The following is a 26,575-nucleotide window of genomic DNA, read 5'->3' on the forward strand; positions in this document are numbered from 1 at the left end:
CACCTAACAGAGTCAAAAAATCACTAAATTGAGTGATTTTGCGTTGCAAAAATTCAAACTAACCTCAATTTTCCCTACAAATTATTTTTTAATAAGTGTGTACCCCAGGTGGCAAAAAATAACTAAAACTGACATAGAGTAGTAAACGTCATTATTGAATGACATTTGTGTGAATCAGCCTTTAAGTTAAAGATGCGTTTAGACTTCCACAACCTACTTGATGCGCATTAGTGTGAAAAAGAGTACAGAATTGGAAATTAAGCAACTCTTTCTCGCGTTTTTTTGGCAACACGTCGACCTATGTGAAGTAGCACTTGACCTGAACGGATTTGCTTAAAAACGGCTATAGCTTCTTGGTGTGAAGCACCATGGAGGGGTTTACTGTTAACAGCCAAAATTTCATCACCTGAAAGGCATTATTTGAAACACCGATTGTCACTTAGCAGTGCTACCAACCTTCTTTTAAAGTCCCGCTATCCGCTGCCTGACCGTTAGGAAAGATTGTTTTAACATAGATTCCCATGCTGCCTTTCGGAGAGTCCCTCCCCCCGACAATACTAAAACCTAAAGCCTTGTAACCGGGGCCTTTTTGGAAAACAACCTGTCTTATCGTAAACGTACTACCGCCTCCTCGAGGCAGTGTACAAAACTTGCTCTCTTCTTCTTCCTCAATTTCCTCGAGTTCTTCAATCCAGTCCTGGAAAAAATGTATGATTTTTAGTGTTGATTTAGGTGAGAACATGCCTGTTTATGGTCACTAGTCATCCGTTCACATTCACCATTTTGTCCAACATCCGGCCTTTGTTTAGTTATAAGTTCATAATGGCTTTTGGAGGTAACAACTTTGGAATTAAAATTTCTCGTGTCGGCTTCACTTTTAATTGGTTTCGTTTGGTATTTATTCTTGTTGGGCGAATGCGACCTCGCTCGTTCGAATTTAAGCTTGGTTTTAGGAATTTTAATATTTAAATTTTCTAACTTAATTAAATTCTTGGTTTTGTTGTCTTGGTTATTCTTGTGGAGGATGCTCCCAACCACTGACCACCTTCTCGTCGCTTGATTTTCATCGAGGTCGTAATCGGGGGGCGGCTCATAGGGGAGGGAGTCGTACCCTTGACTCTCACTATCATACCCATAATCAGGTGTTAAATTCACCGAATTGACGGTTCTTTGGCGCGATCGCGCCCTTCGCCGAGTTTGGACTTCGCCGGTGTCAGGCGTGACGGGCGAAGGGACGTAGAATGTCGGTTGGGGCTGTTGGGGCTCGTGGGTCGGACTGTGGAAGAACTCCTGAACGGACAAAGCCCTGCGTTTGCGAAGCCCGACATGGATTCGACTCAATTTCGCCCGGAGGACGTCCTGGACGCTGCTCTTTTTCGCCCCAGGGAGACGAAGGGACGAAGTCGCGTGGGGCGTACTGACTAGAATTCGAGGACTAGGATTGAGGAGGGTGTCCCGGGACGCTTCGGGGCTACTCTGCGTGCTAATGCCCCGCAAAGAGGCACAGCAATTACGTAATCGGCGCCATTTCTGAGAGATGCTGCCGTTTAAATCTGGAAAAAAATATAAATTAGTAAATTTGGAAATATCCAGTTTTTTTTAATCGAGTATTCGCCCAAAGGTTTAGTAAAATTTACTTTTTTGCACAATCGTCAAGGAACAAAATTCCATTTTTTTATTGTGTATTTATATAACTAAGGTCAAAAATGATGCATTGCATTTTGCACATTTTTTTCTCACAAATAAATTTATAAATTACCAAATTAGGTAAGAAAATTTCTTTTTTTTCACCCTACACAATCAAAAAATCACTAAATTGGGTAGAAAAGTACATTATTTTGGTCTTTTTCGAAGCGTTTTATACGTTTTTCAGTCAGATACAAAATTATTTTGCAAAATTTCGTTAAAAACAAACAGAAAATTAACCAAATTAGGCCAAAAATTGTGTTGTTTTTTGCATTTTTAGTGTTTCAGCACGTTTTTTGAAAAATTTTACTAAAACTGACTGAAAATTTAACAAATTTGATTGAAATTGGTATTATTTAGTTCTTTTTTAAACCAGAAACTTTTTATTTGCAAAATCTTGTCAAATCAAGCCCAACAATTACAAAAAAATTCAAATTGATGTTATGACGTTTGTCTTGTTCATTTTAACTCGTTTTTGAATAAAGTTTTGTCAAAGAATAAGCGGAAAAACACAAAATTTGGTCAAAAATAGTGTTATTTTACTTTTTTCAAGTCTTTGTTTAACAAAAATCTCAGTTTTTTGCCAGATTTTGCTAAAACCAACCAAAAAAAAACACAAAATCAAGTCATTATTTTCGCCTTTTTCAAGTCTATTAGCATATTTTTCAGGTAAAAAAAAATATTTCGTGGAATTTCATTAAGAACAATCAAAAAAAATCATAAGTAGATTAAGAATAGTGTTATTTTTTACCTTTTCGAGCGTTTAAGCACGTTTTTTGAGCAGATTTGCGAGATTTATGTAAAAAATGTAAACCCTAGTCACTTTTAGAAATTTTAAATCATAATCTTGGAAAAACAGGTGTAAATTAACTTTTTCGCACAGTTGTCAAAGAACAAAATTCTATTGATATAGTATTTAAGGTCAAAAATGATGACTCTATTTTTTGCATTTTTTTGAGCATTTTGCACTTTTTTAGCCACAAATTCAATTATTTTCACAAACTTTCTGAAACATAATTCTAAAAATCACCAAATTATTTAAGAAAACATGTTTTTTTTATGAGATTTCACCTAACAGAGTAAAAAATCACACAATTAAGTGAAAAAAATTTAACAAATTAGATTGAAATTGGTATTATTTTAGCTTGTTTCGCTTTAGTATTTTTTTACTAGGAATTTTTTAATTGCATACCTAAAAATTACAAAAATAAATTTAAATTAATATTATTTCGTTAGCTTTATTTGACATAACCCGTTTTTGAATAAAATTTTGTCAAAAAATAAGCTATAAAGCGCAACATGTGGTCAAAAATGGTCTTACTTTACCTTTTTCAAGTCTTTAAGCACGTTTTTGAACAAAAAACGTGAAATCAAGTCATTATTTTTGCTTTTTTCAAATGTATTAGCATGTTTCTCAGGTAAAAACTTAAATATTTCGTAGAATTTCATTAAAAACACTCCAAAAAATTACAGAATTAGATCAGAATTTGATCTTTTCGATTGTTTAAGCACGTTTTTGGGCAGATTTGCGAGATTTATATAAAAAATGTGAACCCTAGTCACTTTTAGAAATCTTAATCATAATCTTGTAAAAACATGTGTAAACTAACTTTTTTGTACAGTCGTCAAAGAACAAAATTCTATTTTTTAATTAAGGTCAAAAATGATGACACTAGTTTTTGCATTTTTTAAGCATTTTGCCACAAATTCAATTATTTTGACAAACTTTCTGAAAAGTAAATCTAAAATCCACCAAATTATCTAAGAAAATAGTTTTTTTATGAGATTTCACATAACAGAGTCAAAAACAAAAAATCACTAAATTGAGTAAAAAAGTACACTATTTTGGCCTCTTTCGGAGCGTTTTCATACATTTTTTTAGCCAGAAACGCAAAATTTAGTTCAAAACAAACCAAATTACTCCAAAATTGTGTTATTTTTTGCATTTTAGAGTGTTTAAGCACGTTTTTGAAACAAATACAATGTTGTTTTTGAAATATTTTGCTAAAACCGGCTAAAAATTTAACAAATTAGATTGAAATTGGTATTATTTTAGCTTGCTTCGCTTGATTTAGAATAGTTCGTTTTTACCAGGGACTTGTTATTTGCAAAATCTTGTCAAAACAATTACAAAAGAAATTCAAATTGATGTCGTTTGTTTTATTCGATTTAGCTAGTTTTTGAGTAAAATTTTGTTAAAAAATAAGCCAAAAAACACAAAATTGGTCGACTCTTTAAGCGAACAAAAAACACCAACTCAAGTCATTATAATTGCCATTTTCAAATGTATTAGCATGTTTCTCAGGTAAAAACTTAAACATTTCGTAGAATTTCATTAAAAACACCACAAAAAATTACAGAATTAGACCAAAAACGCACGTTTTTGAGCAGATTTGCGAGATTTATGTAAAAAATGTAAACCCTAGTCAGTATTAGAAATATTAAATCATAAATCTTGTAAAAACAGGCAACTCTTTCAGCCCAGATATGATGAATTTAATTTTTTTGGCCTGGCAACACTGTTGGTTGCACACTTCGCGCGAGACTATCACTCTCATTAATGAATAGAATTAAGCACTACGTCATCTTGTGGTTAATTACAATTAGCGCTTAAAATGGTTAAAATTTTGATTTTGTTATTCCATCTTGCGGATGGAATTAGTAATTAGAAACAAGATGCTATTATAAACAAGAAAATAGTTCAACAACCGCAATTGAGATATGAATCGTTGGAATAATCTTAGCGGTGTCTGTGATTAGTCCATAATATGCGCTACCACTAAATTCTTTAATTATGACGTGAAACAAAACAGACGTCAAATCTGCCTCTAAAGGAAAGTAAATCAGAAGAAATAAAAGTATTTTCACAGACTTTTCATTAATTTTAATATAATGGAAACATATTTTAAACTCATGCAAACAATTGACTCCGTTCCGCTGAGAACAAAGCGAAAACTAGATAAACGCTGTTTACAGCCCTCAATAAAAATCGTTATCAAAGGAAACTCAAACAAATAATATGCATGAAATTTTTCTAGAGCCGCCGCTGTGCCCCCTATTTGCGTTCAATGTTTTTACCATCTTGGTTCGAAAGCAAACACAATACAGACAGACAGTTGATTTCTATTATTCTATTGTAGTATTAATGCTACTTTATTGCAACGCCTGTAAATAATTATTACACCAGTCGAGAATGTGACATGTATTGTACAGTTATCGGTAATTAATCAAAATAATTCCAAGTAAATAATAATTTATTCTTGTTGCCGACAAAATATTTAAATTAGTTTGTTGAAACAATAAAACCGCCCACAATTTCGGCGGCAAAATACTCTTACCAATATCGGGAAAATCATTGAAAATCGCTTTGGAGCACATAAATAACACCACATTCACGTTGCTGACTATTTGTCGAAATACGCAGGAAGACTCACGGATACGCCTGTTGAGCGTGAACAGTAACTCAGGTCCGTACTAAGTAAATTGAGTGCCCAATTAAAACACGTAGCGAGCCCCCGTTGTTCAAGTCCATTAGTAATAAAATTGTTTTTGCGTGCGGAAATGGATCTGTCACTGACCCTTCCACTAAACAGGTTTAGTTATTATTTACAGGATGTCTCAAGTACACAAAACTGATTTCCCGTATTAATTAAGCCAAAATCCCCCAGAATTTTAGAAATAAGTTATCAAGTATAATTTACGACATGTCTAAATTTGGAATGTTGTGTTTTGATCTTGTGCTGATAATGTTAATAATGTGACTCGAGTCGGATTCGCACGATTGTTTTCGTGTAAAAATTTGTAGGTGTAAACCTTTGTAAACTTGCACCTGAAGCCGTTCTAAATAACAACATTGTGGCAGGCACTCATTATGCAAATTTTGCCCGTATACCAAGAAAACTGACAATGGCGTCAAGAAAATTAAATTTCTCAACTTGATCCACATTTTTGAATATTCCTGGCACAACTTCCGCATGTCCACTTCCTGTTAAAGGAAACGATTGACATGTTTCGTATCAGTAATTCTTCTATTAGTGGCCTTGAAGGTGAAGAAGCACGAAAATGTGGAAATGTGTCGCCTACTCACGATTAAAAATAGCTTGCGCAATTAAGTTGATTATTTATAAATTACGAGATAATATTTTAATTAACCGTATTTGTCGGCCACAATAACAATACACGGGCTGAAGTGACTCACAAATTATAATATTACATTAGTCATTCACATCTAATAATTAATACAATTTAATGCCAAATTATCTAATCGGGTGGATTTTTGCATCTGGCCGTCAATAAATAATATGGAAACATTCTTGCGGCTGATTACCTGGAAACATCAACTGAATTTACGAAGCAGTAAAATTTAACGATCATTAATTCAAAACTAAGTCGCATTTATTTAACTACGGATCCCAAAACATGATTTGATTGGCGCAAACAGGCAAAAGTAAAAATTTTGACATTTGACATTTGACATTTCACAAATATTTCCTTTTTATTTTGTAAATTGAGGCAAAACTGTTTTATTTTTGACTTATTATTATTTTCTCAATAACTATTTAATGTAGGACAATTATTTTTATTTTTATACGATATAAAATTAAATTTGCTTTCCAGCGGTACCAAACAAGAAGGACTAGCGTCAATAATTCGGAAGTTATTAGCAATAACTCCGGATACCAAAGATCGCCCAAAATATTGACAAAAATCGAAAAATTAAAGACCACAAACTTTAAAACATGTGCACATGTACTACTGATAAAGAGAGAAAGGGAGCATAAAAGCAAAATCATAATAAGAAAGAGAAAGAACATAGAAACAAATAAGTAAAAACAAACCATAAGAATGGAAAGGCGCATAATACCAACTTAAATAAGCACCAACAGATGGTGGGCGTGTTAAAGCGCAAATAAAGTCACTAGAAAGTATAAATTCGGCCTATAAGATAGAAAAGGATAGCTAGCTAAATCCCAAACATGGCTACCGTTTGACAATTTTTGAAAATAGTTTAAGTGTAGATGACTTTATAAGTAATGCTATGAACACTTTTATGTGTCCTGATAATATAAAAAATTTAAATTGTAAAATTATTTTTTAAGTGTCGTGTATATTTTTTGTTGAATAACAAACATAAGAAACCAAAATGTGATGTTTCGACACAGAGTAGTCGCAGTATGGTAATGCGAGCTTCTATAAATAAATAATTTGCCATTACATATTCTGTGTTTTATTTTTCACTTATTTTTTTTAATAATTTTCGTCATTTTGATGAAAACAAATTTTTTATCTGTAAGTGAAATAAATGTTTTATTGAGACGTCCAATATGTTATGTTTATTGTACCTACATTAAAATGTGTTCAAAAAATTTCTTTAATGTTTGAATTTTCCGCTTCAAAAATCCCAAACATGGCGGACGATTGCCCTACTTATTGTTTCTAGTGACGCAAACTTTAAAATAAGTGAAAAGTGTAGTGTTGTGTGTAAAAGTAAACAAAAGGTAAGTTATAAGAAAAATAAAGATAAGGAAGTTTTGTAAATAAAGGAATAAAAAAAATCAATTATTTTTAATATAATTCAAAAATATGTAAAAGATAACAGCACCAGAGCTTTAAAACATATATAGTCTAGATAATGATAAAATAGTGACAGAAAAGTAACTAGGTTGTCGACATCCTCCGCCCAGAAAATAGTACCTTTAAAAGTTTGCGGAAAAGTACATTTGTCTTGAAAAAAACTAGTAATGGACCGGCTGTATTATTACACACAGTAATATAACTGCGTTTCGGGCTTAAAAGATAATAATTTCAATGTTAGTCGATGGATCCTAACCTCCAAAAATTGTAATCAAAATATTTAGAACAGTTGCAAACATCTTACCGCGTAGTTGTGGATTGTGTTGGTAACATCATTCATGGCATTCTCTATAGCACAGTTTTCCGTATTTTTAAACTTTTACAATAAAAAAGTGTCAAAATTCTGTCAAATCACTATCCGCGTAGGAATATCCAGATTTATCGCGATACCAACTCAACAAATTTAAGCATAGCGATTCTAGGACTTTCCTTGTTATAGAATTTTTCTCCAAGATGTCAAAAAAGTAAAATCTATCAGTTTACAAACTTATACATAAAAGCCATCTGACATGATGTTAGATTTTTATATAAAATTTATAATGAAAAATATCAAAGTCTTTTTATAAATTGTATCATCGTGTCATACAAACATTTTTGAAAATATTATTAATTAATTTCTTAAACAAAAAATATTTAGAACACGTTCTATAAATTATAGAATAAGCAAAAATTTAAAATTTTTGTGAGTTTAGGTAGCAATACAAATTGACGTTTTGGCTTTCGACTGTCAAATAAAACCGCACATTTTTTTGTATTGTTACGTTCAGCTCATGTGTGATTTTTGCTCATTTCTGATTTCTGTAGGTAGATAAAACATTGGTAAAACACTGAACCTGAGGTTATAATCAACCGTCAAACAAAATGTCAAATTACAATTAATGCAGTGACTAATAGACAATACGCATGCGCAATTTAATTTAATTTCTTTAAAATTTACCAAATGGTTTTAAATATATTTTTTTTACAATTTTGTTTAAAACTTCATTATTTTGCAAATTTCGGCTAAAATGTATTGACAAGGGTTAATGTTTTAAACTTTCACGGTGATAAGTGTGTTCTAAATGTTCTAAATAATACGTAAAATGTTGCCGGGTCTCAAAATGTGTTTAACGTCAGTTTTAAATTTTGTGATGACAGTCACAACGACCGCTTCAAGCGGTTTGAGACTAAAAAAAGAGTGCAAATTGTGCCAGAAGTAGGTGATGCGTAACGTGAGATAATCACACCTTGATTCGCTAATAAATATTTAGTAACTTGCAGGCGATCAAGCGAATTATGAGCTTCCATTTGAAACAATTTGGAAAAGTAGGCAAAATTTTTAACTTCGCTATTGCGAAATATTTTTATATTCCAGTTGTTAGTTATGGTCACCTGACATTTGAGCAACATCAATTAAAAGTAATTAGAAATTAATTGCATTCTGGGGGAGTCGAAATGGGCAAAATAATTAGCATCACACGCAATAAATTACCCAATCTTTACGTCATTAAAAAAATCAAAAATCGTGTAGTTTCGCTTTTCCCTTTTAGGTTGTTTGTTTATTTTCATAATTGCTAAGAGGCCGCCCACTTTACACTAAAAATTTCAATAAATAAACACTTCTGTTTACGATACTACCGCACCTTTTCAAATAAACCCACAATTGCAACAAGAGGGCAACATTTTTCGAAATTGGCTCAATATTATAACATGTGTAGTGGAATGCACTGTATGATGTAAATAGCCAACAAAGAAATCCATAAATAGACCCACTGATGCATCTGCATAAAGACGTATCAAGTAATGTAGCCCAGGGTTGTACTCGACATTAATTACAAATAATAATAAAACAAAGTACAAGGAAATTGGGTATTTCTGGTAATAAAATTGAGCTCGTGTCGTGTTTTATTATCGTATTTGTACTGATAACAAATTCCATGAAACACTATTCAAAAAAGGGCCCCAATGGAGACAAATGGTAAAAGCTCTGGAGTTATTTATTGATAGCAATAAAACACCCTCACGGGTGACGAGGGTTGTTCCAGGTATCCATATTTCAGAAGGATGGAGTCAAAACTCTCCACAAAATTCGTTTAATTTATTAGATCAGAAAATATTGTCGAAGTAAAATATGTAAATATTGAATCATCGTCTCTTGTGTGTGGGTTGGAAAAAATTCAATTAACTGTTTATTTGGCCGTAGCCTCGCAACAATATTTTTCCTGATAAATGTTGAAATCTTGAAGCTACGTAATTGTGTAAAAGGCAACAAAAAATTCATACCATGGTCAGCATTTGCGTAACGTGTGTAGCGAATCAAATTACTCTTCCCAGCGTACCGAATTTTTCCAATAGAGGCACCCGCAGTGTCTCAAAACCCACGAATCGGGGTAAATATGAGGTCAAAATAACAGTTTAACAGTGATTAGCTGAGATAGCAGTGTTTTGGCACTTTGACCTTCCAATCAATCACATCCGCTTCTCTCACGAAGCTCCAAACTGTTAAATTTTCACTAAAATCGACCTTACAACAATTTTGTTTTGAAAAAACTGGACCTTGCTCGCACCTTGAATAAACCACACGTCGCTTTTTGCCAATTCTCGCCTCTCCAACAGCTTATCGTGTTTATTCAACAGGGCCGTACCCAAGGGGGGGGGGGGTTAGGGGGTTCAAACCCCCCCCGAAATGCTGAACACTTTGTTATATAGTGTTATAAGTGTTAAAAATTTAGTTTTTTTGTTATTTTAATGAGTAAATTTTAAATTTTTGTGAATTAATTTTTCATGTGTTAATTATACAGTGTTTCATTTTTATTGTTATTTACAAATTTAAATAGTTTATAGAATGTTTAATTTTAAGGTAAAAGTGTTTTGAAAAATGCCATGAAAAGGAGTTATACCCCCTAAAAAAGGTACGTTGTTTAAAGGGATTTTCCTAATATTTCAGAATAGATAAAATTACAAAATTTGGTACCTTTATATGTACACCCAAACAAATGCCAAATAACAAAATTTTTAATCAGGGGCGTCCTAAACGGTAAAACAAATTTAATTTTTAATTTTTATGCTGTTTATGGTCTGTAACATAAATTTTAATAAATAAAAAATCCGTAAATTGTATCGGAAAAACACAAAAGACCTTTTTTTATGAAAAACTATGAAATTTTGTTGCTGAAGTGGCAAGAAACCACAGAAAAAATAGTTAGAGTAAATTTTTACCCTAATCCCATCTAGTTTAGGAAGCACCTAATTAAAAATTTCAACATTTTATTTTTGTACTTGTTTAGGTGTATAAAAGTTATCATCTGTAGCAAATTTTGAAATTTTTACCTATTAAAAGACGCACCCCTTGCGTAGCATTTTTCGATATATGTTCATAGAAAATTTTTGTTTTAAAAATGAATATTCATCTCCTGTTTAAATTTGTAACAATAAAAAGTATTAAAAATTTATTTTATTTTTTGTTACTTTTGTGAGTTAATTTGTATATTTTTATGTTTAATTAGGATCTCTTATTTCAATTTAAAATAAAAACGTGTACTTAGAGATTTTAACTTTTTAATCCGTCTTCTTTCATTTCATTTTCATGGACCAACAAGAAACCCCCCCCGAAATAAAATCCTGGTTACCGCCCTGTTATTCAAGCTTTCTTATCACTGCATTCCCGATTTAATAATAAACACAGTCATTAGCACTTGTTCGAAGAATGAAATTATTTGAAAAAGAGGATTTTTAGTGTGGGTGGTTAAATTTTGTGAGCCATTAAGCTTGAAATCCAGACATCAATTAAAACAACAAACTGACTTTTCTCGACTCGGTTAATTGTTCAATCAAAATTTCTACTTTATGTTTTACTTGAAATTAGTTACACAAGTAGCCAAGTATAAATCAAATTATGGTAATAAAAAGTAAAAGTTAATTGGAAGCAGGAAAATAAATTGAAGCGGCTTTAGGTCAGGTCAGGACACGCAAAGTTTTGTAGTTAAAATTTTGTTGATTTATCTCACCTTTGTTGAATGATTTTTCGCTGGGACTGCTGAGACAGGTATCCTGGCCGTTTTCGGCGTCGGTCACACCCTCGGCACTGAGCATGGTGTGTGCTGATTCCGAGTGTCGAAAAAGTACCATTATACATTTAAAAATCACTCAAGTGTCGCGAATTGGGGCACTGTTTGCGTCGACGACGTCGAGGAGACTCCGCATCGTGAGTTTACTCGCCGGCACGGTGTCGAGCAATGCGCACATGCCCCCACAATTGCAGATGAATGATGCTGCACTGAGAAGGAGAGGGATGCGGAATAAAAGACTCCCGAAATAAGCGACGGGGAGAAAGCCGATCCGAGGGCGCAAACATTTTTATTTCCGACTCTCTCTGCTTTCATCCACACACACGTGGGACGTATGTCGGCACTCGAAGCTGGAACCTGGAACCCCCGAAAAGGGGACGGATATTAGGGTGTGGATAAAGGATGTCTACCCTCGACCAGACAATGATATCCCGGGTGCAATCTCCGCAACGGCTCGCAAATTTATCATCATTTTTATTCCACACAATTTTTTCAAATAAAAAATTAGAAATTTCACAAACACAGGTGACCTTTTAATGTAAAAATTGATAGATGCATTGCTTGAAATTATTCTAAACTATACAGCATGTCCCAAGAATAAGTTACAATACAAACTTATGGTTTTTTAACGAAACACCATATGTTTCTTGGCATTACAGGATGTAGCTTTTTATTACGACTTTTATTAGTTGATTTTGCTTAGTTTTTGAAATAAATTGTTTTTTGGACAAAAATGTACTTCTTTTAAAAATTGAATCAAAGTATTTCAACAAAATAATTGCTTGAATAAGTGTTTTTTTCAAAATAAAACAATTTTTGCTATTTTCAAACCAATTTTGCTCGATTTTAGAACAGAATTCATTCTAAATTAATGTATTTTATACAAATAATTTCTTCAATCTCAATTTTAGGCTTAAACAGGGCCGTACCCAAGGGGGGGGGGTTTAGGGGGTTCAAACCCCCCCCGAAATGCTGAACACTTTGTTATATAGTGTTATAAGTGTTAAAAATTTAGTTTTTTTGTTATTTTAATGAGTTAAATTTTTGTGAATTAATTTTTCATGTGTTAATGTGTTAATGTGTTTCATTTTTATTGTTAGGTACAAATTTAAATAGTTAATAGAATATTAAATTTTAAGATAAAAGTGTTTTGAAAAATGCTATGAAAAGGAGCTACACCCCCTAAAAAAGGTACGTTTTTTAAAGGGTTTTTCCTAATATTTCAGAATAAATAAAATTACAAAATTTGGTACCCTTATGTGTACACCTAAACAAATGCCAAATAACAAAATTTTTAATCAGGGGCGTCCTAAACGGTAAAACAAATTTAATTTTTAATTTTTATGCTGTTTATGGTCTGTAACATAAATTTTAATAAATAAACAATCCGTAAATTGTATCGGAAAAACACAAAAGACCTTTTTTTATGAAAAACTATGAAATTTTGTTGCTGAAAGTGGCAATAAACCACAGAAAAAATAGTTAGAGTAAATGTTTACCCTAATCTCATCTAGTTTAGGAAGCACCTAATTAAAAATTTCAACATTTTATTTTTGTACTTGTTTAGGTGTATAAAAGTTATCATCTGTAGCAAATTTTGAAATTTTTTTTTAAAATGATTTCGGAAATATTGAAAAAAAACCTATTAAAAGACGCACCCCTTGCGTAACATTTTTCGATATATGTTCATAGAAAATTTTTGTTTTAAAAATGAATATTCATCTGTTTAAATTTGTAACAATAAAAAGTATTAAAAATTTATTTTATTTTTTGTTACTTTTGTGAATTAATTTGTATTTTTTTATGTTTAATTAGGATCTCTTATTTCAATTTAAAATAAAAACGTGTACTTAGAGATTTTTGCTTTTTAATCTGTCTTCTTTCATTTCATTTTCATGGACCAACAAGAACCCCCCCCCGAAATAAAATCCTGGTTACGGCCCTGGGCTTAAATAAAGAAATTTGTAATATTTTGAATTATTATTATAAATAAAAATAAAATTATTGCACATTTTTTTTACAACTGCAAAAAAGTGCAAACTTTAAGACCATAACAATTTTTAGGGTTCTGTATTTGTATAGCAAAAAAATGAAAGAAGTTTGTTAAAAGTTAAATAACTTAAATATTTTAAATAGAACACCCTATTTTCTGGTTCTGCATCTAAAAGATTATTAAATTATTTTTCGACAAACATTTACTTTAAAGTGCCTATAAATTAATAACTAAAAAGATATCTAACTATAAACATTGAAAAAAAATAATCAATATTTTGATAGCCAAAAAGTGCACATTTGCACTCAATAATCACATTTATGTTACACTAAATCTATTATTCTTTATTTTTACAATAAAACAATTCGAATTTCAATATTTATGCCGTCTTTTAGAAATTCTGGTCTAATCCTAAATAAGTGATCTGTGTTGGAATTACTATGGTGGCCTTGGTATGAAGTTAAATATCTTTATTTAATTTATCAATTCGACGCATTAAAAGTTTATTTTTTAGACATACAATTTATCACTCTAAAAAAATAAGGTGTTTTATTTTTATTTTTTTTAATTATTTAACTTTTAACAAACTTCTGTTTTTTTTAACTTTTCGACTGCAATACATCAAAAAAAAGTTATAGCCTTAAAGTTTGTAGTTTCCTCTTTGCAATGGTATTTTTTTTTCTAACTGTCTTAACTTTTTGTGTAATAAATTAAAAAAAAAGTATAATTAATTTCCAACTTAATTAAAAAACTATGCAAAATCAACTAATAGAAGTTTAGCTTAAAAACATTGAAATTAAAAGCTACATCCAAAAATGCCAAGACACATGGTGTTTGTGGGACACTCTATATAGTTAAAAATAATTTCACTAGATAGTATTTTTCAATTGCGTATATATTTTTAGTTTTAATATTATAGGTCAATAATGTATGTACACATATTTTTTCTTTTTATTATCTTAATGTAGTAAATATTTCATAATCTGATAAATTTTCAAATTTAAATTCAAATCGGAATTAAAACAACTTATTTTTCCGAATTTGAATGTAATTTTTGGAACATAAAATTCTTAGGCACAAAAACAGCATTTTTTCTAACATGTTTGATAACAAATTAAATAAAATTTTACAAACAGAATATTTTATTCCAAAGTTTTAAACATACGTTATTTTGATGACTTTTTTAATTGATTCCTAAATTCTCTACTAATTACAAAAGTTGAGGTGAGTAATTGGGGCACAACGTCATCGAGTTAATTGCATAGGGGTGGTAGCAGTTAGAGTGTCGGAAAATGTTCAAAATGCGGGTACTTTTGATATTTCAATCAATTTTAATCAATTTTGCACTTGCTCTTGTTTAAACTGTAAATACAGTTTCACCCTCACTTTGAAATTTTAATGCAATAACAATAAAGTGCATTTGGTGGCCATAGGCGGAAAATTCTACACTTCCGTGTTGTAAAAGGATTGGGAATTTAAATGCGCAATTACTTTCCGAGTTTATTTTATTAATAATCACTTCAGAACACTGTTTTTTAGGCATTTTCCCGTTTTTAAGGTATATTTAAAAATGAACATTTTCAAAGATTTTGCCCTGCTTTTTAAGGTAAAACTACGATTTTTTCGATAGGGTAAAACACCCTGTCTATGAAATTGAAGGAGCTTTACTAGTAATCACTTTATTATTATTATTATTATACTATTATTTTCCTTTTCATGTGAAGTATTGAACATTATGTTGAAGTTTTGGCGATAATATTGTGTTCAGTTCGAGTTAGTTTGACAGTCGCAGTCTCGCAGTTATTTCACAAGCTTAAAAATTTTGGCTGACAGGAAATAACGGTAAAACTCGGAGATGTCCAATCTGTTTCAAAGTTTTAATTAATTAATTAAGAAAGTTCGCTATAAAATGATGACTCTTAATTCGAGTGGAGTTTGGAATTTTGGAGAGGTTTTAATAAAATTAAAGAAACTTGACTTAGATTATTGATTAAAAACATTCATTAGTGTGCGCCTTAAAAATATATTATTTTAATTGAAACCGTGTAGCAAAGAAAGGCTGTTATTTATTTTTGGCCTTGTCATGTCTGTCTCAGTTACCATAAACGATAATTCATTTGAAATTTCCATTGCATAACAATAGTCGGACAAATTCTGTTATTGACATTTCAGTACACAATTTCCCATTTGGTTTTGTGTTAAATAAATGTGTTTTAACAAAGCAGGGGCAAAAATCTTGCTAAAAAAGAACAACTTCCTCCGGAATTGAGTGATTTGCGGTCTCAAGATGACTGGGTCTTAGGATGTGAATAACAGGAGATAACGATTTTTGCGTCTGATTAATTTCAGAACGGTAGCTGACGATTCTGCACACCAGTGACGTACAAAGGAAGTGTAATAATGACGACACGATCATGATATACTTAATTGCTTCCGCTTAAACAAAACCATGTATTATTAATGAATACGAATCGATTTTCAAAACTGCATACATCACGCAATGTATGTCTGACTTCTGTTACACTTTTCTTCCGCTGATTAATGACCTTAAACGTCGCGTAGGTTGGAAAAAACGGTAAATGAGGACGAGACCTCTACACGATAATCTCACGGTCGCATCCACGAATATTTAAATAAAAATAATAGATTCTTAACTACCTATTGTTCGACTTCATTATACCCAGAAAATCGATTAAATGACGGATTATGTAATGATAATGAGACAATCAGTCCCTACATAGTACAAATTTAAATATTCCCCCTTAAAGCTACCTGTAAGGTAGGTAACCAAACATACATTACAATCTCGCAAATTGTCTACTTATAGTTAACTTTGGGGGTCATAATTAATTTTTTTTTTATTTGAATTAACACATTATTATCCATTGTTTAACTTGTTTTTTTATTATACTTAAAATGTCGTGTGGTAGGCAACCAAGTATACATTAATTACAGTCACGCAGAATAAAACATAAATCAATTTTTCAGAAATTTATTTGTACCTAAGAATTTACTACAGCGCTTAATGTATCACATCAGCTATTTGAGACCGTCACTTCCTGTTTATTGTCCATCATTTGTTCAGCTTCTTTCATTCTCCTAGTCATAATATCATTTTGTCTCCTAACAAAATTCATCATTAGTTTATTATTAAATTTAATAAATTTTGAAGCACATTTTTCTGTACACTCAATTTCATTAGGTGACAATTCACGTGAATTCGTGTGTTCTATACATTTATAAAAACATCTTTCAGTCATTTGATTATAAAGTTGTAAAAAATCTTTAAACTAAAATTAAATTTATTAGAAAAATAATTTCTAATTTGTTGCACTAACATTTCGTAAACTACTCGCGTCCACGTTCATAATTATATAATTGAAACTTTTGTAAACAATAAATAAAAATCACTACATATCACGTAATAAATGAAAACACATTTTAAAAATAAGGTTAGGAAAAATCAATTATTTTTTTATCGGGAAAATGCGTCATGTTGGCGCCACTGACAGAGGGTGTCTAACGTTACGTGAGCGTCAAAATTACCCCAATTTAATTTCTGGGATTTATTTTGCCTACAATTTTGATTGATTGTTACAAAAGAAGTTTTGTAATAAAATCTGTGCTTCCACTTTATTTATTTTTTCTGTATTTGTGTTTGATGTGACTTTAGCCACATCGATTTTCCAGTGATTTTCAGTTTTCCCTAAACACACAAAAATGTCGATGACATTTTTGGGTGGCTAACTTCAATTTTTCCAATTTTGGTTGTTTGTGGTGATTTGTGTTGAATCAGATGTGAGTAACTGTAAAATAAGTTCGTTTGGGTATCAATTCCGGTGTTTTAGTCTTTTAGGAAATGGCCCAAATAAAAACATCAACAAGTTTGGAACGGACAAGTATACACGATATGTTGAAAGAGACGCCTGCAAATGATAATAGGAGTAATGTTGTACCTGCTGTACAAACAAATCCCGTTTGTCCATATTCTCGTTCTGCCCCAACAGGCTTATCGTCCTGTACCAGCTCACCCGCGATTTTAACACCAACAACCCCATCCCAAAATGACGATTCAACCATTCTCAAAACATCATCGCGAATTGAAAATCTCAAAAACTGGTCCATATCAACTTATAAGTGTACCAAACAACTCATGTTTGAGAAGTTGGGGAAGTCCTCAAGGACTGTGGACGCAGGTAAATGGTTCAAACATAAGTAGAATTTCCATTGAATTTTCATTTATCTAGAGCTGGAATCTCAGATAGAGCAGTTGCGGGAAACCCAGAAAAAATACTGCAATATTTTGCGCCTGGCTAGAGCCTTGACTAGCCACTTTTACCACGTAGTTCAAACCCAGCACGATTTGGGAGAAGCATTCTCAGAACTAGCTCAGAAATCTCCTGAATTGCAAGAGGAATTTTTATACAACTCAGAAACACAACGAAATTTGACTAAAAACGGGGAAACCCTTTTAGGAGCACTCAATTTTTTTATATCGTCTGTGAATACGCTCTGTAATAAGACAATTGAAGACACGCTGCAAAGTATTAGACAATATGAAGCCGCTAGAATCGAATATGATGCTTATCGCACTGATCTTGAATCAATGTCCACTAAACCAGACGGCGCCATTGGGCTAGAAGAAGCCCAACAAGGATATGAACTACACAGACAACAGTTCATGAAGTTGCGGACAGAAGTCACAATTAAAATGAAATTTTTGGACGAAAATCGAGTAATTTGTTTGTTTAAGTTTTTTATAGTTCATCTATACGGTTTATTTTTTAGATAAAAGTGATGCATAAACAATTACTTTTATTCCATAATGCCATTTCTGCGTACTTCTCCGGAAATCAACAAGCCCTGGAGGCCACTTTAAAGCAGTTTAATATTAAAGTGAAGACACCAAACTCCACATACCCTTCTTGGTTGGAACAGTAGTATTAGTGCACTTTGTATTAACATCTAGTCATTCGGATTTTGTGTTACGCTTTGTTAATTGATTCCTAATCTTCATTCCACCCTTTTTTATAAAGGTTGTAGCTTTAAAGCAAACATTGTATTCTTATCAGTTCTTAACAAAAATATGTTTTATTATTTATTTTTTGTATTAAAATTTGTGTATTATATTAATATATAATTGAGTTATGCAAATAAAATTCATATACATAATTTATTTCTATTGCAAACCCCTTCCCTAATCGTTTCGCGCTTATATTTAAATGTTGGTTGATGATGCCATCACTGGAGGCGCTAGTTGCACAACCGTTTTCCGCACGGCCATATTGCCATAACACTCTGAGAGTGGCGACTTGTTTGTTTTTTTCTCTGATAGTATTTATCAGTTGTTGATAAATCTTGCATAAAAGTGTGTCCATAGTTTTGTTCTTTTAAAAAGACGGGTGTGTGATAACTGAAAATGGCGAATCCTGTTAAACCAGAAACTGTTGTACAAGAAGAACCCGATGGAGATCGTGATCCTCAACAAGAAAACCAACACCCACAACAGCAGCAGAATTTTGGAGGACCTAAACGAGGAGGTCATAACCGATTTGTAAATCGGCGACAAGGGCCTTATGTAAGCATTTTTAATCATTTTTACGAAAGTGTTTGGTTGTCTTAAAAACAAGATGGCCACATCGTCCATAACCGATTTTTTTAATTTCCTGTTTTATACAACAAACCAGAGTAGTTTTTGTTCAACTACGATCATTTCTCACTTGTTTGTGTTGTTTCGCAATGTTTACAAATCATATTTCCGTTTTGAATATTTAATCAATCAGGGGCGGCGTAGTTTGTGTGGCCACGAGTTCAGACTGTTTTTTTATTATTATTTATTATGAATTTTTCGTTGACAAACAACTTATATCTTTGTAAAAGATGCGCTTCCAGCCCCCACCGAACCGTGGGGGTCCTGGCGGACCCGGTGGGCCTGGAGGACCAGGAGGCGATCGCGACTTCAATAGAAGACGTGGTGGTGGACCTGGTGGCCCCCATGTTAATCAAAATTTCAACGAACATGGACCACCAGGCCGAATAGATAAAATTAACGAAAAGCTATCCAACATGAATGGACCCACATTTGACTTGCCACCTTTAGAACAATCGGAGAAGAAGTTTTCGGGACGTACACGCTTGTATGTCGGTAATATTGGGAACGATGTTACAGAAGACGATCTAACGGAACTATTTCGTCCATACGGTGAAACCAGTGAACATTTTGTTAATAAAGAAAAAAATTTTGCTTTCATAAGAGTGGTTCGTATTGATTTAACTGAAAAAATGTATTCGTTTCATTGGGAATTTTTTTAACAGGACTACCGGGTGAATGCCGAAAAGGCCAAGCGTGAATTAGATGGTATTCTCTTCAAGGGAAAGAATCTGAAAATCCGGTTTGCACCCAACGGGTCTACTGTTAAGGTCAAGAATTTAACTCCATTTGTCTCAAATGAACTTTTGTACTATTCATTTTCTGTTTTCGGAGAGGTAGGATTATAGTGAGTTAAATCACCTATTTAATCAAAAATTTGTTAGGTTGAACGTGCTTATGTCTTGGTCGACGAACGTGGAAAACCTGTAGGTGAAGGAATCGTAGAATTCGCCCGTAAAGGGTGTGCTTTAAACGCAGTGCGTCGATGCTCTGAAGGTTGTTTCTTCCTAACTTCATCTCTCCGCCCTGTAATTGTCGAAAGTTTCGAACCAATGGACGACTCTGACGGTTACCCTGAAAAATACCTCAACAAGAAAAACCCCGAATTTTCAAAATCACGCGAAGTTGGTCCACGATTCGCTAATGTGAACAGCTTCGAGTATGAATACGGAATGCGTTGGAAACAACTCCATGAACTCTTCGCTCAAAAAGAAGAAGCAATGAAGAAAGAGTACGAAATGGAGAAAGAGAAGCTTGAAGCACAGATGGAATTTGCGAGATATGAACACGAAACAGAAATGTTGCGAGACCAACTTCGTGCCCGTGAAATGGACAGAGACCGTCAGAAACACGAATGGGAAATGAAGGAGAGACTCGCAGAAGAACAAAGACAACGGAACGAAGAACAAATGAGAAGACAACAGGAAGAAATGCAAAACCGTATGATGCACCAGGAAGAGGAAATGCGACGTCGCCAACAAGAGAACAACTTGTTCATGCAAGCGCATCAACTGGACAACATGCTCGAGCAACAGGAACAAGCATATGAGGAGCCTAGTGGCATGTATAATAACAGTAAGCTAATTATTTCGTTGTTGTTCCGTTAACTAATTTCTGTTATTTTGTTTAGTGAATCAAGATGGGGAGACTCCTGTTGTGGTAAGTGTTATTTAAAATTTTCCATATTTTTATTCGCTTCAAATTGGCGATTATTACAAATTATTACTTTTCTGATTCTGTTCAAAATGTAGTTATATGATTTTAGATTTATATTGACTTTCGTGCAAAAATTGCTTTTCGTTTTTGCATATATATTTTATTTTATTATATTATACAAGTTTGTATCTTCTTTAAATTTATCTGCATTTATGCGGCCATTGAATAACTAAGGACATTATTAATTAGTGTTTAAATCAACCAACTGCTTTTACAAATTATCACCGACCACTGATTCTTGCGTACATAATCAATAAAAAGGCGGTTTATTATAGATTTTGTTAACACAATATTTCTTATGTAATTTGTGATAATCGTGTAAACACAAAGGATCAACGAAATATGAGCGCTTAAAAAAACATCGGCTGTCACTATTGAAAAAAATTTGATTTTCTAAAAACCTCTCCTTTTCGCAACTTTATTTAAAAGTCGGTAAAGTAATGCAAACGCGCCCAAAGGACACACACAACTGACAGGCAAAATCACTCAAATCACATAATTGTCTCTTATCTCGACCAAAGCGGATAAAAAAATTATTAGAGAAACTTTTAGAGTTTTGGACGATAATTGTTGGCTTAAATTAATCACAGGCGTATCATAGAGGACTAAAATGCAAAATTTTGCATTGGGAAAAGTAGCAAAACATACTCTAAAAATTTATTGAGGGATTATTTGTAAACGAGAAAATAATTTATTGCGATAATTCACCGTGTCAGCCAATAAAACAGACAAACTTTTACGACATAATTGATTAATTACTTACTTCAACGTGCGTTATATTTCGTCGATGTTCCGTTTTGTATCTTTTTTAATAAAATTGCACTTGAGCCAATGCAAATCGATACGTGTAGCTATGTCTTGAACAGAAAATTTTATTCTGAACTTGTCATCGTGAATTTATTAGAAGAACTACTTCTTTTTTTATTACGTACGTCTACATTGTATTTTATTCCATAATCTCAATCTCATGTTTTTGGGAACTTTAAAAACAGTCCACGGAAGTTGCATGATTTTTACAACTTTAAGAAACTTGTATTGTTGAACACAAACAACTTGTTTAATTTATTATTGGTCTGACCATTTTGAATACTTATCTTGATTACATATGATCTAGTCCTAAATAAAGCAAGTGCAATAATTATAGTCGTTAAAATATAAGTTGACAGAGTTACGAAGTATTGGTACTTTCTATATGTACAATTCACATACTACTGTTATAAACAGAACTGCAGCAAAATTTCTTGAATCTGAATTTTGTAAAAGAAAAACACAAAAATTTATTGTGCTAATCTTCTTAGATTTTATCGACTATATTACCTAATACCATTGCGTGATTTTGAACATTTCTTGTTGTCTGTCTCCAGTAATACCTTGGAAAGTCGCGTAAATTGTTTTGAAACACCAACAAAGATCATGAAATCAAAATCCTATTGAATAACATCTGGTTTTACTCCTCTTTTGAATTTGGTATCGGTGTATTCCATCAGATTTCTGAGAGTTGTGTACAGATTTTCTTAAAATGAGGGTTTTCTGAGTCTTCTTCGTATTTTCCGTTGGAGTTCTTGGATATTGGGTGTATCGTCCTCTCGGCTGTTTCATATTTTAATCAGATCAATAATAAATTAAGCTGTCGGTAAATTGTCGAAGTAGTTTTCTAATTAAGTGCTTTTGAATTTAAATATTGAAATATACATTTATGTATGCGTTCCTTCCTCTTGTTGACTGTTTCTATTATATTACATTAGGAACCAAAAGCTTTCATGAATTCTTACAAGCGCAACAACCACCGTTTCGATGGACGTGGTGACATGGGCCCACCAGGGCCCCGTAATGGTGGGGGTGGTAGAGGCCACTGGGTGAACAACGATAATCGCCGTGACGATTTTCCACCTAAAAGGCGTCGATATTAAGTTACTTCAGCATTCGCAAGAAATTTATTTCCCCCTTATATAAACTAATGAAATCACGTCTTTACAATAGATGTCGTTTTAAAAATACGTTCTACCTTCTGTTTAAAAAAATATTGATGCGATTTTGTCATTTTATTTATCGCACGTACTTTATAGTCACATATTCGTATTTCTTCACCATCGAGAAATTTATGTTCATCTCCATAGAATAGTGGGTAATTAATTAATTGTGTTGTAATTAATTGTTTTTTAATTTTTTGTTGAGATGAACGAAATTTCTTAATGTTGATGAATTTTTATATTTACTATAAGACTTTGATCATTTCAGCATTAGATTCTGAGTAATTAATGTCAATTTTAAAATGTAGAATTAAAGCGAAGTTACAGTATTGTGTTTTTAAGTTGTCCTAATCTTATATCCAAATTAATGATATTTAGTACGTCAGACAGTTTTAAACTGCACTGCATTACTATAAGCTAAATGTACAAACTGTTTTATTAAGTTCGTGGCTTAAACTTGGAAGTTTTCATCTTAAAATACGAATCATTGTAAGTAAGATATACTATAGCAACAACGGCTGTTTTTACTTACAACAGTCGTATCTTATTTTGAAATAAGGTCCTAGTCACGTAATGACTGAATACAAATTGTAATGAATAGTGGCTGGGTGGATAAGGCTTTTTAGATGCATGCATCATTGTGAAGTGTATAATCATTTGAAAATCTCTATACAAAATATCACGTACCATAGATTTGCATAAATTATACCACATGTAGACAAATATATTTTTGAATAAATGTCGAAATTATGTACATAAACTGCATTCAAATAGTCCGTTTCCCGATTAATTTAAAAATCGTTCACTTTGCCAATTGTTTTTGAAATTTTTTAAATAGTTTTGATTTTTTTGCTCAAAAGAAGAAATCGTGGTTTCGTGGCCGGCTTTATTGGAAGTAAAACTAGAAAGAAATTTAATCCTGGGGTGTTGGAATTAGAACAGGCTTAATGGGGTTTTAACTTATACAACAGCTTAAATACGTAAATGGTAAATAAGTTAATTACAATTGAATAAATTGTTTTATCTACTATTGCCTTATTACACCACTAATGGTGTAATGAAACATCCCCAAACATTAATCAATTTAAATTTCATTTAACATCGAATTTATATACAATTACACGTACTTTGTCCGTCAAAATCGATGACACGGTTTTGCTGCAGTGTAAAGTTGATTACAATTAAGTTAAATTTGTTTTTAGTTTTTGGCAATTGTAGATAAAATTTTATGCATCATACGTGGGCTAAAGCATATTACAGTACAATAGTAGTGCTGTTGTCCCACTAATAATAGAAATAACTAGTTTTACGTTGTGGAACTTATAACAACGACTGAGCTTCTTCATTATTTAACATTTCCCGTTTAACCATTTTTTGTCCATTGTCATCTTTTTTTTAAATTCCTTAAAACACGTCCTTTTGGTGTCGGTTTTACTTTTAACCAATTTTTTCGTTCCTTTAGCATGTTTCATTTTAATTTCCTCTTAAAAATTTAGTAATGGGTAACTCCTCTTCTATCATTTCCATTATAATTTTCAATTATTCATTTCGTTTTTCCTACTAATGGATCAAGAAACTTGTTATTTTCTCCAGTAAAAGGTAAGGAAATGATATTTTTAACAGCTGTCCGCTTCGCGGATGATTTTATATTATGATAATATTTATTATAATATAAACGGTGGAATACTTTAATTAACCAAACTCGCATATTTTGTTTTAATTAAATATTTAAATTTCAGTTATTCAAATCATCTATCGATTGTGGTCGCAAACTGAAATTTAAATATCGGATCACTGAAACATTAGTTTCAGTAGATACTAATCCTACGACCATTTATTTATTCTCAAAACCAGTATTTTTCATAGATCTCGGTGCCTATTAAACGTTTGTCTGACATTTTAAAGAATGGTTAAATTTTTTGTTTCAGTCTGATGAACTTCAACCCCCGGAAAACGAATCGTTTTACTATATTAGTAATTCGGGCCAGTATATACTCACGGTTGGCGAATACAGGAGTATCGTTAAATTACTTGCAAATTCTAAAAGTAATCTACTAAAATTTTTCTGTCGGATTTTCCGGAAAGTGAGAGTTTAAACTCGTGCGAGTATTTTTTACAGGTGTCTCAGAAGTAATAAATGTAATAATTATAACTAATCTAAAAATGTAGTAATATTTCATCTATTTTGTATTGATGAAAAATCGCAAAATTTTCACCTGTCGGTTTTTTATTTTTGCACCTTTTAGTTATTACATACAATTCAAAGTACGTAAATAACGTAATAAACATAGTTTTTTTTTTTTTTTTTAATTGCTTCTAGAACACCTGTAATACTATGGTACATTTTTTCAAGCTTTAATACTTTGATATTGCTTTAAAATATCCAGAACTTAAAACTCGAATATATTAATGGTTTTGAAGTCGGATTTTAAACCGAATATTTGACTTGGCGTCAATATCAGTCACATATTTTTCGTGTTTTGATGCTGAAAGTAAAATATCGGTTTTATTTTGTAAGTGTTAGGTTTTTTATTCTAGTTTGTAACTTAGTTTTGTGATTATTGTAAATAAGAATTTCATTGCTTATTTGAAATCCTTGTAACCAAATATTACTTCGGTCATTCTGTAATATTTTCGCAGCTTTTTGTATATTCACTCAGTTTAACTGTATCTGTCTTAACTTAAGTTTTGAATTTTAAATATAGTTTCATTTGGAAAACTTTTTTTAATTGAATATGGCATTTAAGTTATTTTATCGCACGCTTTTTATTTGGTTCGGAAATTGCCGGTAAAATCTCTATCTCTTTTTGAAGATTACTTAACTTCTTCGCCGAGTTTCTTTCCATTGCATAAAGTAAGTTTCTTATTCTGTGAAAGAAATTCGATATCGATCTCAAAACAATTATTTCTCGAATAAAGTTTCGAATTTCGATAAAAATACCCGAAAGGATCGAAACTACCGCAGTCGTGCCGAAGCCAATTTTAGGTCCCCTAAGAAACACGAAGCACCTTAAATAAATGTCGTCGGAAGACTCGGAGAGGAAGATTTCGTTAAAAAAAAATCGAATTCGTTTCGCAGTTTTATAAAATAGCCAGAAGTTACTTTAGGAACTTTATTTAAAATCACCAGGTTTGTATTTTTTTGTTAATTTAAATGATAAGTAGAAATTTTGGTTGAAACAATTGACGTATTTAAATCGCCTGTTTTCTAGATCTCGACACGGTAAAATACATGGGGCCGGGCTTACGAAACTATAATGACTCACGCCATTGGCTCATTTATTTTTACCGTGATTTTGTGATTCTAACGCCCCTCTTCTCGAGTTAAACTTTAAAAAATATATTTATACTTCAACTTATGCGAAAATAGAATATAATCGGCCTACTCATTCTTGAAATGTCGAACTATATATAATTCTCTATCAATCAATAACTTAAGTTGTCACTTTTTATCTCCATTCAAATAGGAGGCTATGGAAAACTTAAATCAAAATTAACTTACTCATAGCCAACTATATTCTCATAATTCATTTATAGCAAATCATAAAATTTCAGGTCCGATATTTTCAACCAAGCGAATTCATTTGAGTTTTTTGCAAAATTATACTCAGCGTTGATTTTAATTGTTATTTTGATGTTCACAGGTACACAAAAGGTCGCACCGACCGCAATATAGAAGCAAAGGCTGAAGATCTCTATCTGTGCCAAAAGGCTGAACGACTGTGATACTCTGTACCTGATTTTATTATGAAATAAAATTTTTTACTTGAGTTTTTATTTTTCCTTCACTTTCCTTAATTAAACACAAATAATAATATTACAAAGCTGATTAAATTTGAAATTTCAAACCAATTCGCAAACTGGAAATGATTTCAAAATT

At 32.0% G+C, this 26,575-nt stretch overlaps 3 protein-coding genes and 1 long non-coding RNA gene across 7 annotated transcripts; 2 read left to right on the forward strand and 2 right to left on the reverse strand.

The window, feature by feature from the left end:
* Positions 1 to 2: 2 nt before the first annotated feature.
* Positions 3 to 11,554, reverse strand: LOC123006081 (pro-interleukin-16-like). Its single transcript, XM_044400248.1, has 4 exons — positions 11,307 to 11,554; positions 745 to 1,553; positions 457 to 697; positions 3 to 406 (listed from the first exon to the last, which is right to left on the reverse strand). Exons 1-4 carry the CDS (start codon positions 11,425 to 11,427, stop codon positions 258 to 260), a joined length of 1,320 nt encoding a protein of 439 aa, XP_044256183.1. The 5' UTR covers positions 11,428 to 11,554; the 3' UTR covers positions 3 to 257.
* Positions 11,555 to 16,337: 4,783 nt separating this feature from the next.
* LOC123006613 lies at positions 16,338 to 16,725 on the reverse strand. The gene is made up of 3 exons (XR_006412821.1): positions 16,698 to 16,725; positions 16,535 to 16,649; positions 16,338 to 16,482 (listed from the first exon to the last, which is right to left on the reverse strand). It is a non-coding gene; the product is annotated as an uncharacterized LOC123006613 (long non-coding RNA).
* A 330-nt stretch (positions 16,726 to 17,055) lies between these two features.
* LOC123006804 (arfaptin-2) lies at positions 17,056 to 18,531 on the forward strand. Its single transcript, XM_044401591.1, has 4 exons — positions 17,056 to 17,157; positions 17,208 to 17,555; positions 17,607 to 18,094; positions 18,148 to 18,531. Exons 2-4 carry the CDS (start codon positions 17,219 to 17,221, stop codon positions 18,298 to 18,300), a joined length of 978 nt encoding a protein of 325 aa, XP_044257526.1. The 5' UTR covers positions 17,056 to 17,157; positions 17,208 to 17,218; the 3' UTR covers positions 18,301 to 18,531.
* Positions 18,532 to 18,627: 96 nt separating this feature from the next.
* LOC123006803 (hrp65 protein-like) lies at positions 18,628 to 26,465 on the forward strand. 4 transcript variants are annotated; one of them, XM_044401590.1, is made up of 6 exons: positions 18,628 to 18,937; positions 19,240 to 19,617; positions 19,675 to 19,845; positions 19,894 to 20,584; positions 20,640 to 20,668; positions 26,340 to 26,465. In XM_044401590.1, the coding sequence occupies exons 1-6, from the start codon at positions 18,779 to 18,781 to the stop codon at positions 26,382 to 26,384; spliced, it is 1,473 nt and encodes a 490-aa protein (XP_044257525.1). In that variant the 5' UTR covers positions 18,628 to 18,778; the 3' UTR covers positions 26,385 to 26,465. The 4 variants fall into 4 exon arrangements, with proteins under 4 accessions (XP_044257525.1, XP_044257522.1, XP_044257524.1 ...); XM_044401587.1 differs by lacking the exon at positions 26,340 to 26,465 and adding an exon at positions 24,624 to 26,333; XM_044401589.1 differs by lacking the exon at positions 26,340 to 26,465 and adding an exon at positions 24,624 to 26,333 and having other exon boundaries at positions 19,252 to 19,617.
* The last annotated feature ends 110 nt before the right edge of the window (positions 26,466 to 26,575 follow it).

This window comes from Tribolium madens, unplaced genomic scaffold, assembly GCF_015345945.1.
Source record: "Tribolium madens isolate multiple individuals breed KSU strain unplaced genomic scaffold, Tmad_KSU_1.1 Scaffold_2;HRSCAF=44;Tcas5.2_LGX, whole genome shotgun sequence".
Taxonomy (NCBI): Eukaryota; Metazoa; Arthropoda; class Insecta; order Coleoptera; family Tenebrionidae; genus Tribolium; species Tribolium madens.

Coding starts and splice junctions, on each gene's coding strand:
- LOC123006081 (XM_044400248.1), bottom strand. CDS start 11,427: ATGGTACTTTTTCGACACTCGGAATCAGCACACACCATGCTCAGTGCC. Junction 698..744: donor TGACTAGTGACCATAAACAG/GCATGTTCTCAC, acceptor CATTTTTTCCAG/GACTGGATTGAAGAACTCGA. Junction 407..456: donor TAGCGGGACTTTAAAAGAAG/GTTGGTAGCACT, acceptor AATGCCTTTCAG/GTGATGAAATTTTGGCTGTT.
- LOC123006804 (XM_044401591.1), top strand. CDS start 17,219: ATGGCCCAAATAAAAACATCAACAAGTTTGGAACGGACAAGTATACAC. Junction 17,556..17,606: donor CTCAAGGACTGTGGACGCAG/GTAAATGGTTCA, acceptor TCATTTATCTAG/AGCTGGAATCTCAGATAGAG. Junction 18,095..18,147: donor AATTTTTGGACGAAAATCGA/GTAATTTGTTTG, acceptor TTTATTTTTTAG/ATAAAAGTGATGCATAAACA.
- LOC123006803 (XM_044401587.1), top strand. CDS start 18,779: ATGGCGAATCCTGTTAAACCAGAAACTGTTGTACAAGAAGAACCCGAT. Junction 19,846..19,893: donor CATTTTCTGTTTTCGGAGAG/GTAGGATTATAG, acceptor AAAATTTGTTAG/GTTGAACGTGCTTATGTCTT. Junction 20,585..20,639: donor TAGTGGCATGTATAATAACA/GTAAGCTAATTA, acceptor TATTTTGTTTAG/TGAATCAAGATGGGGAGACT.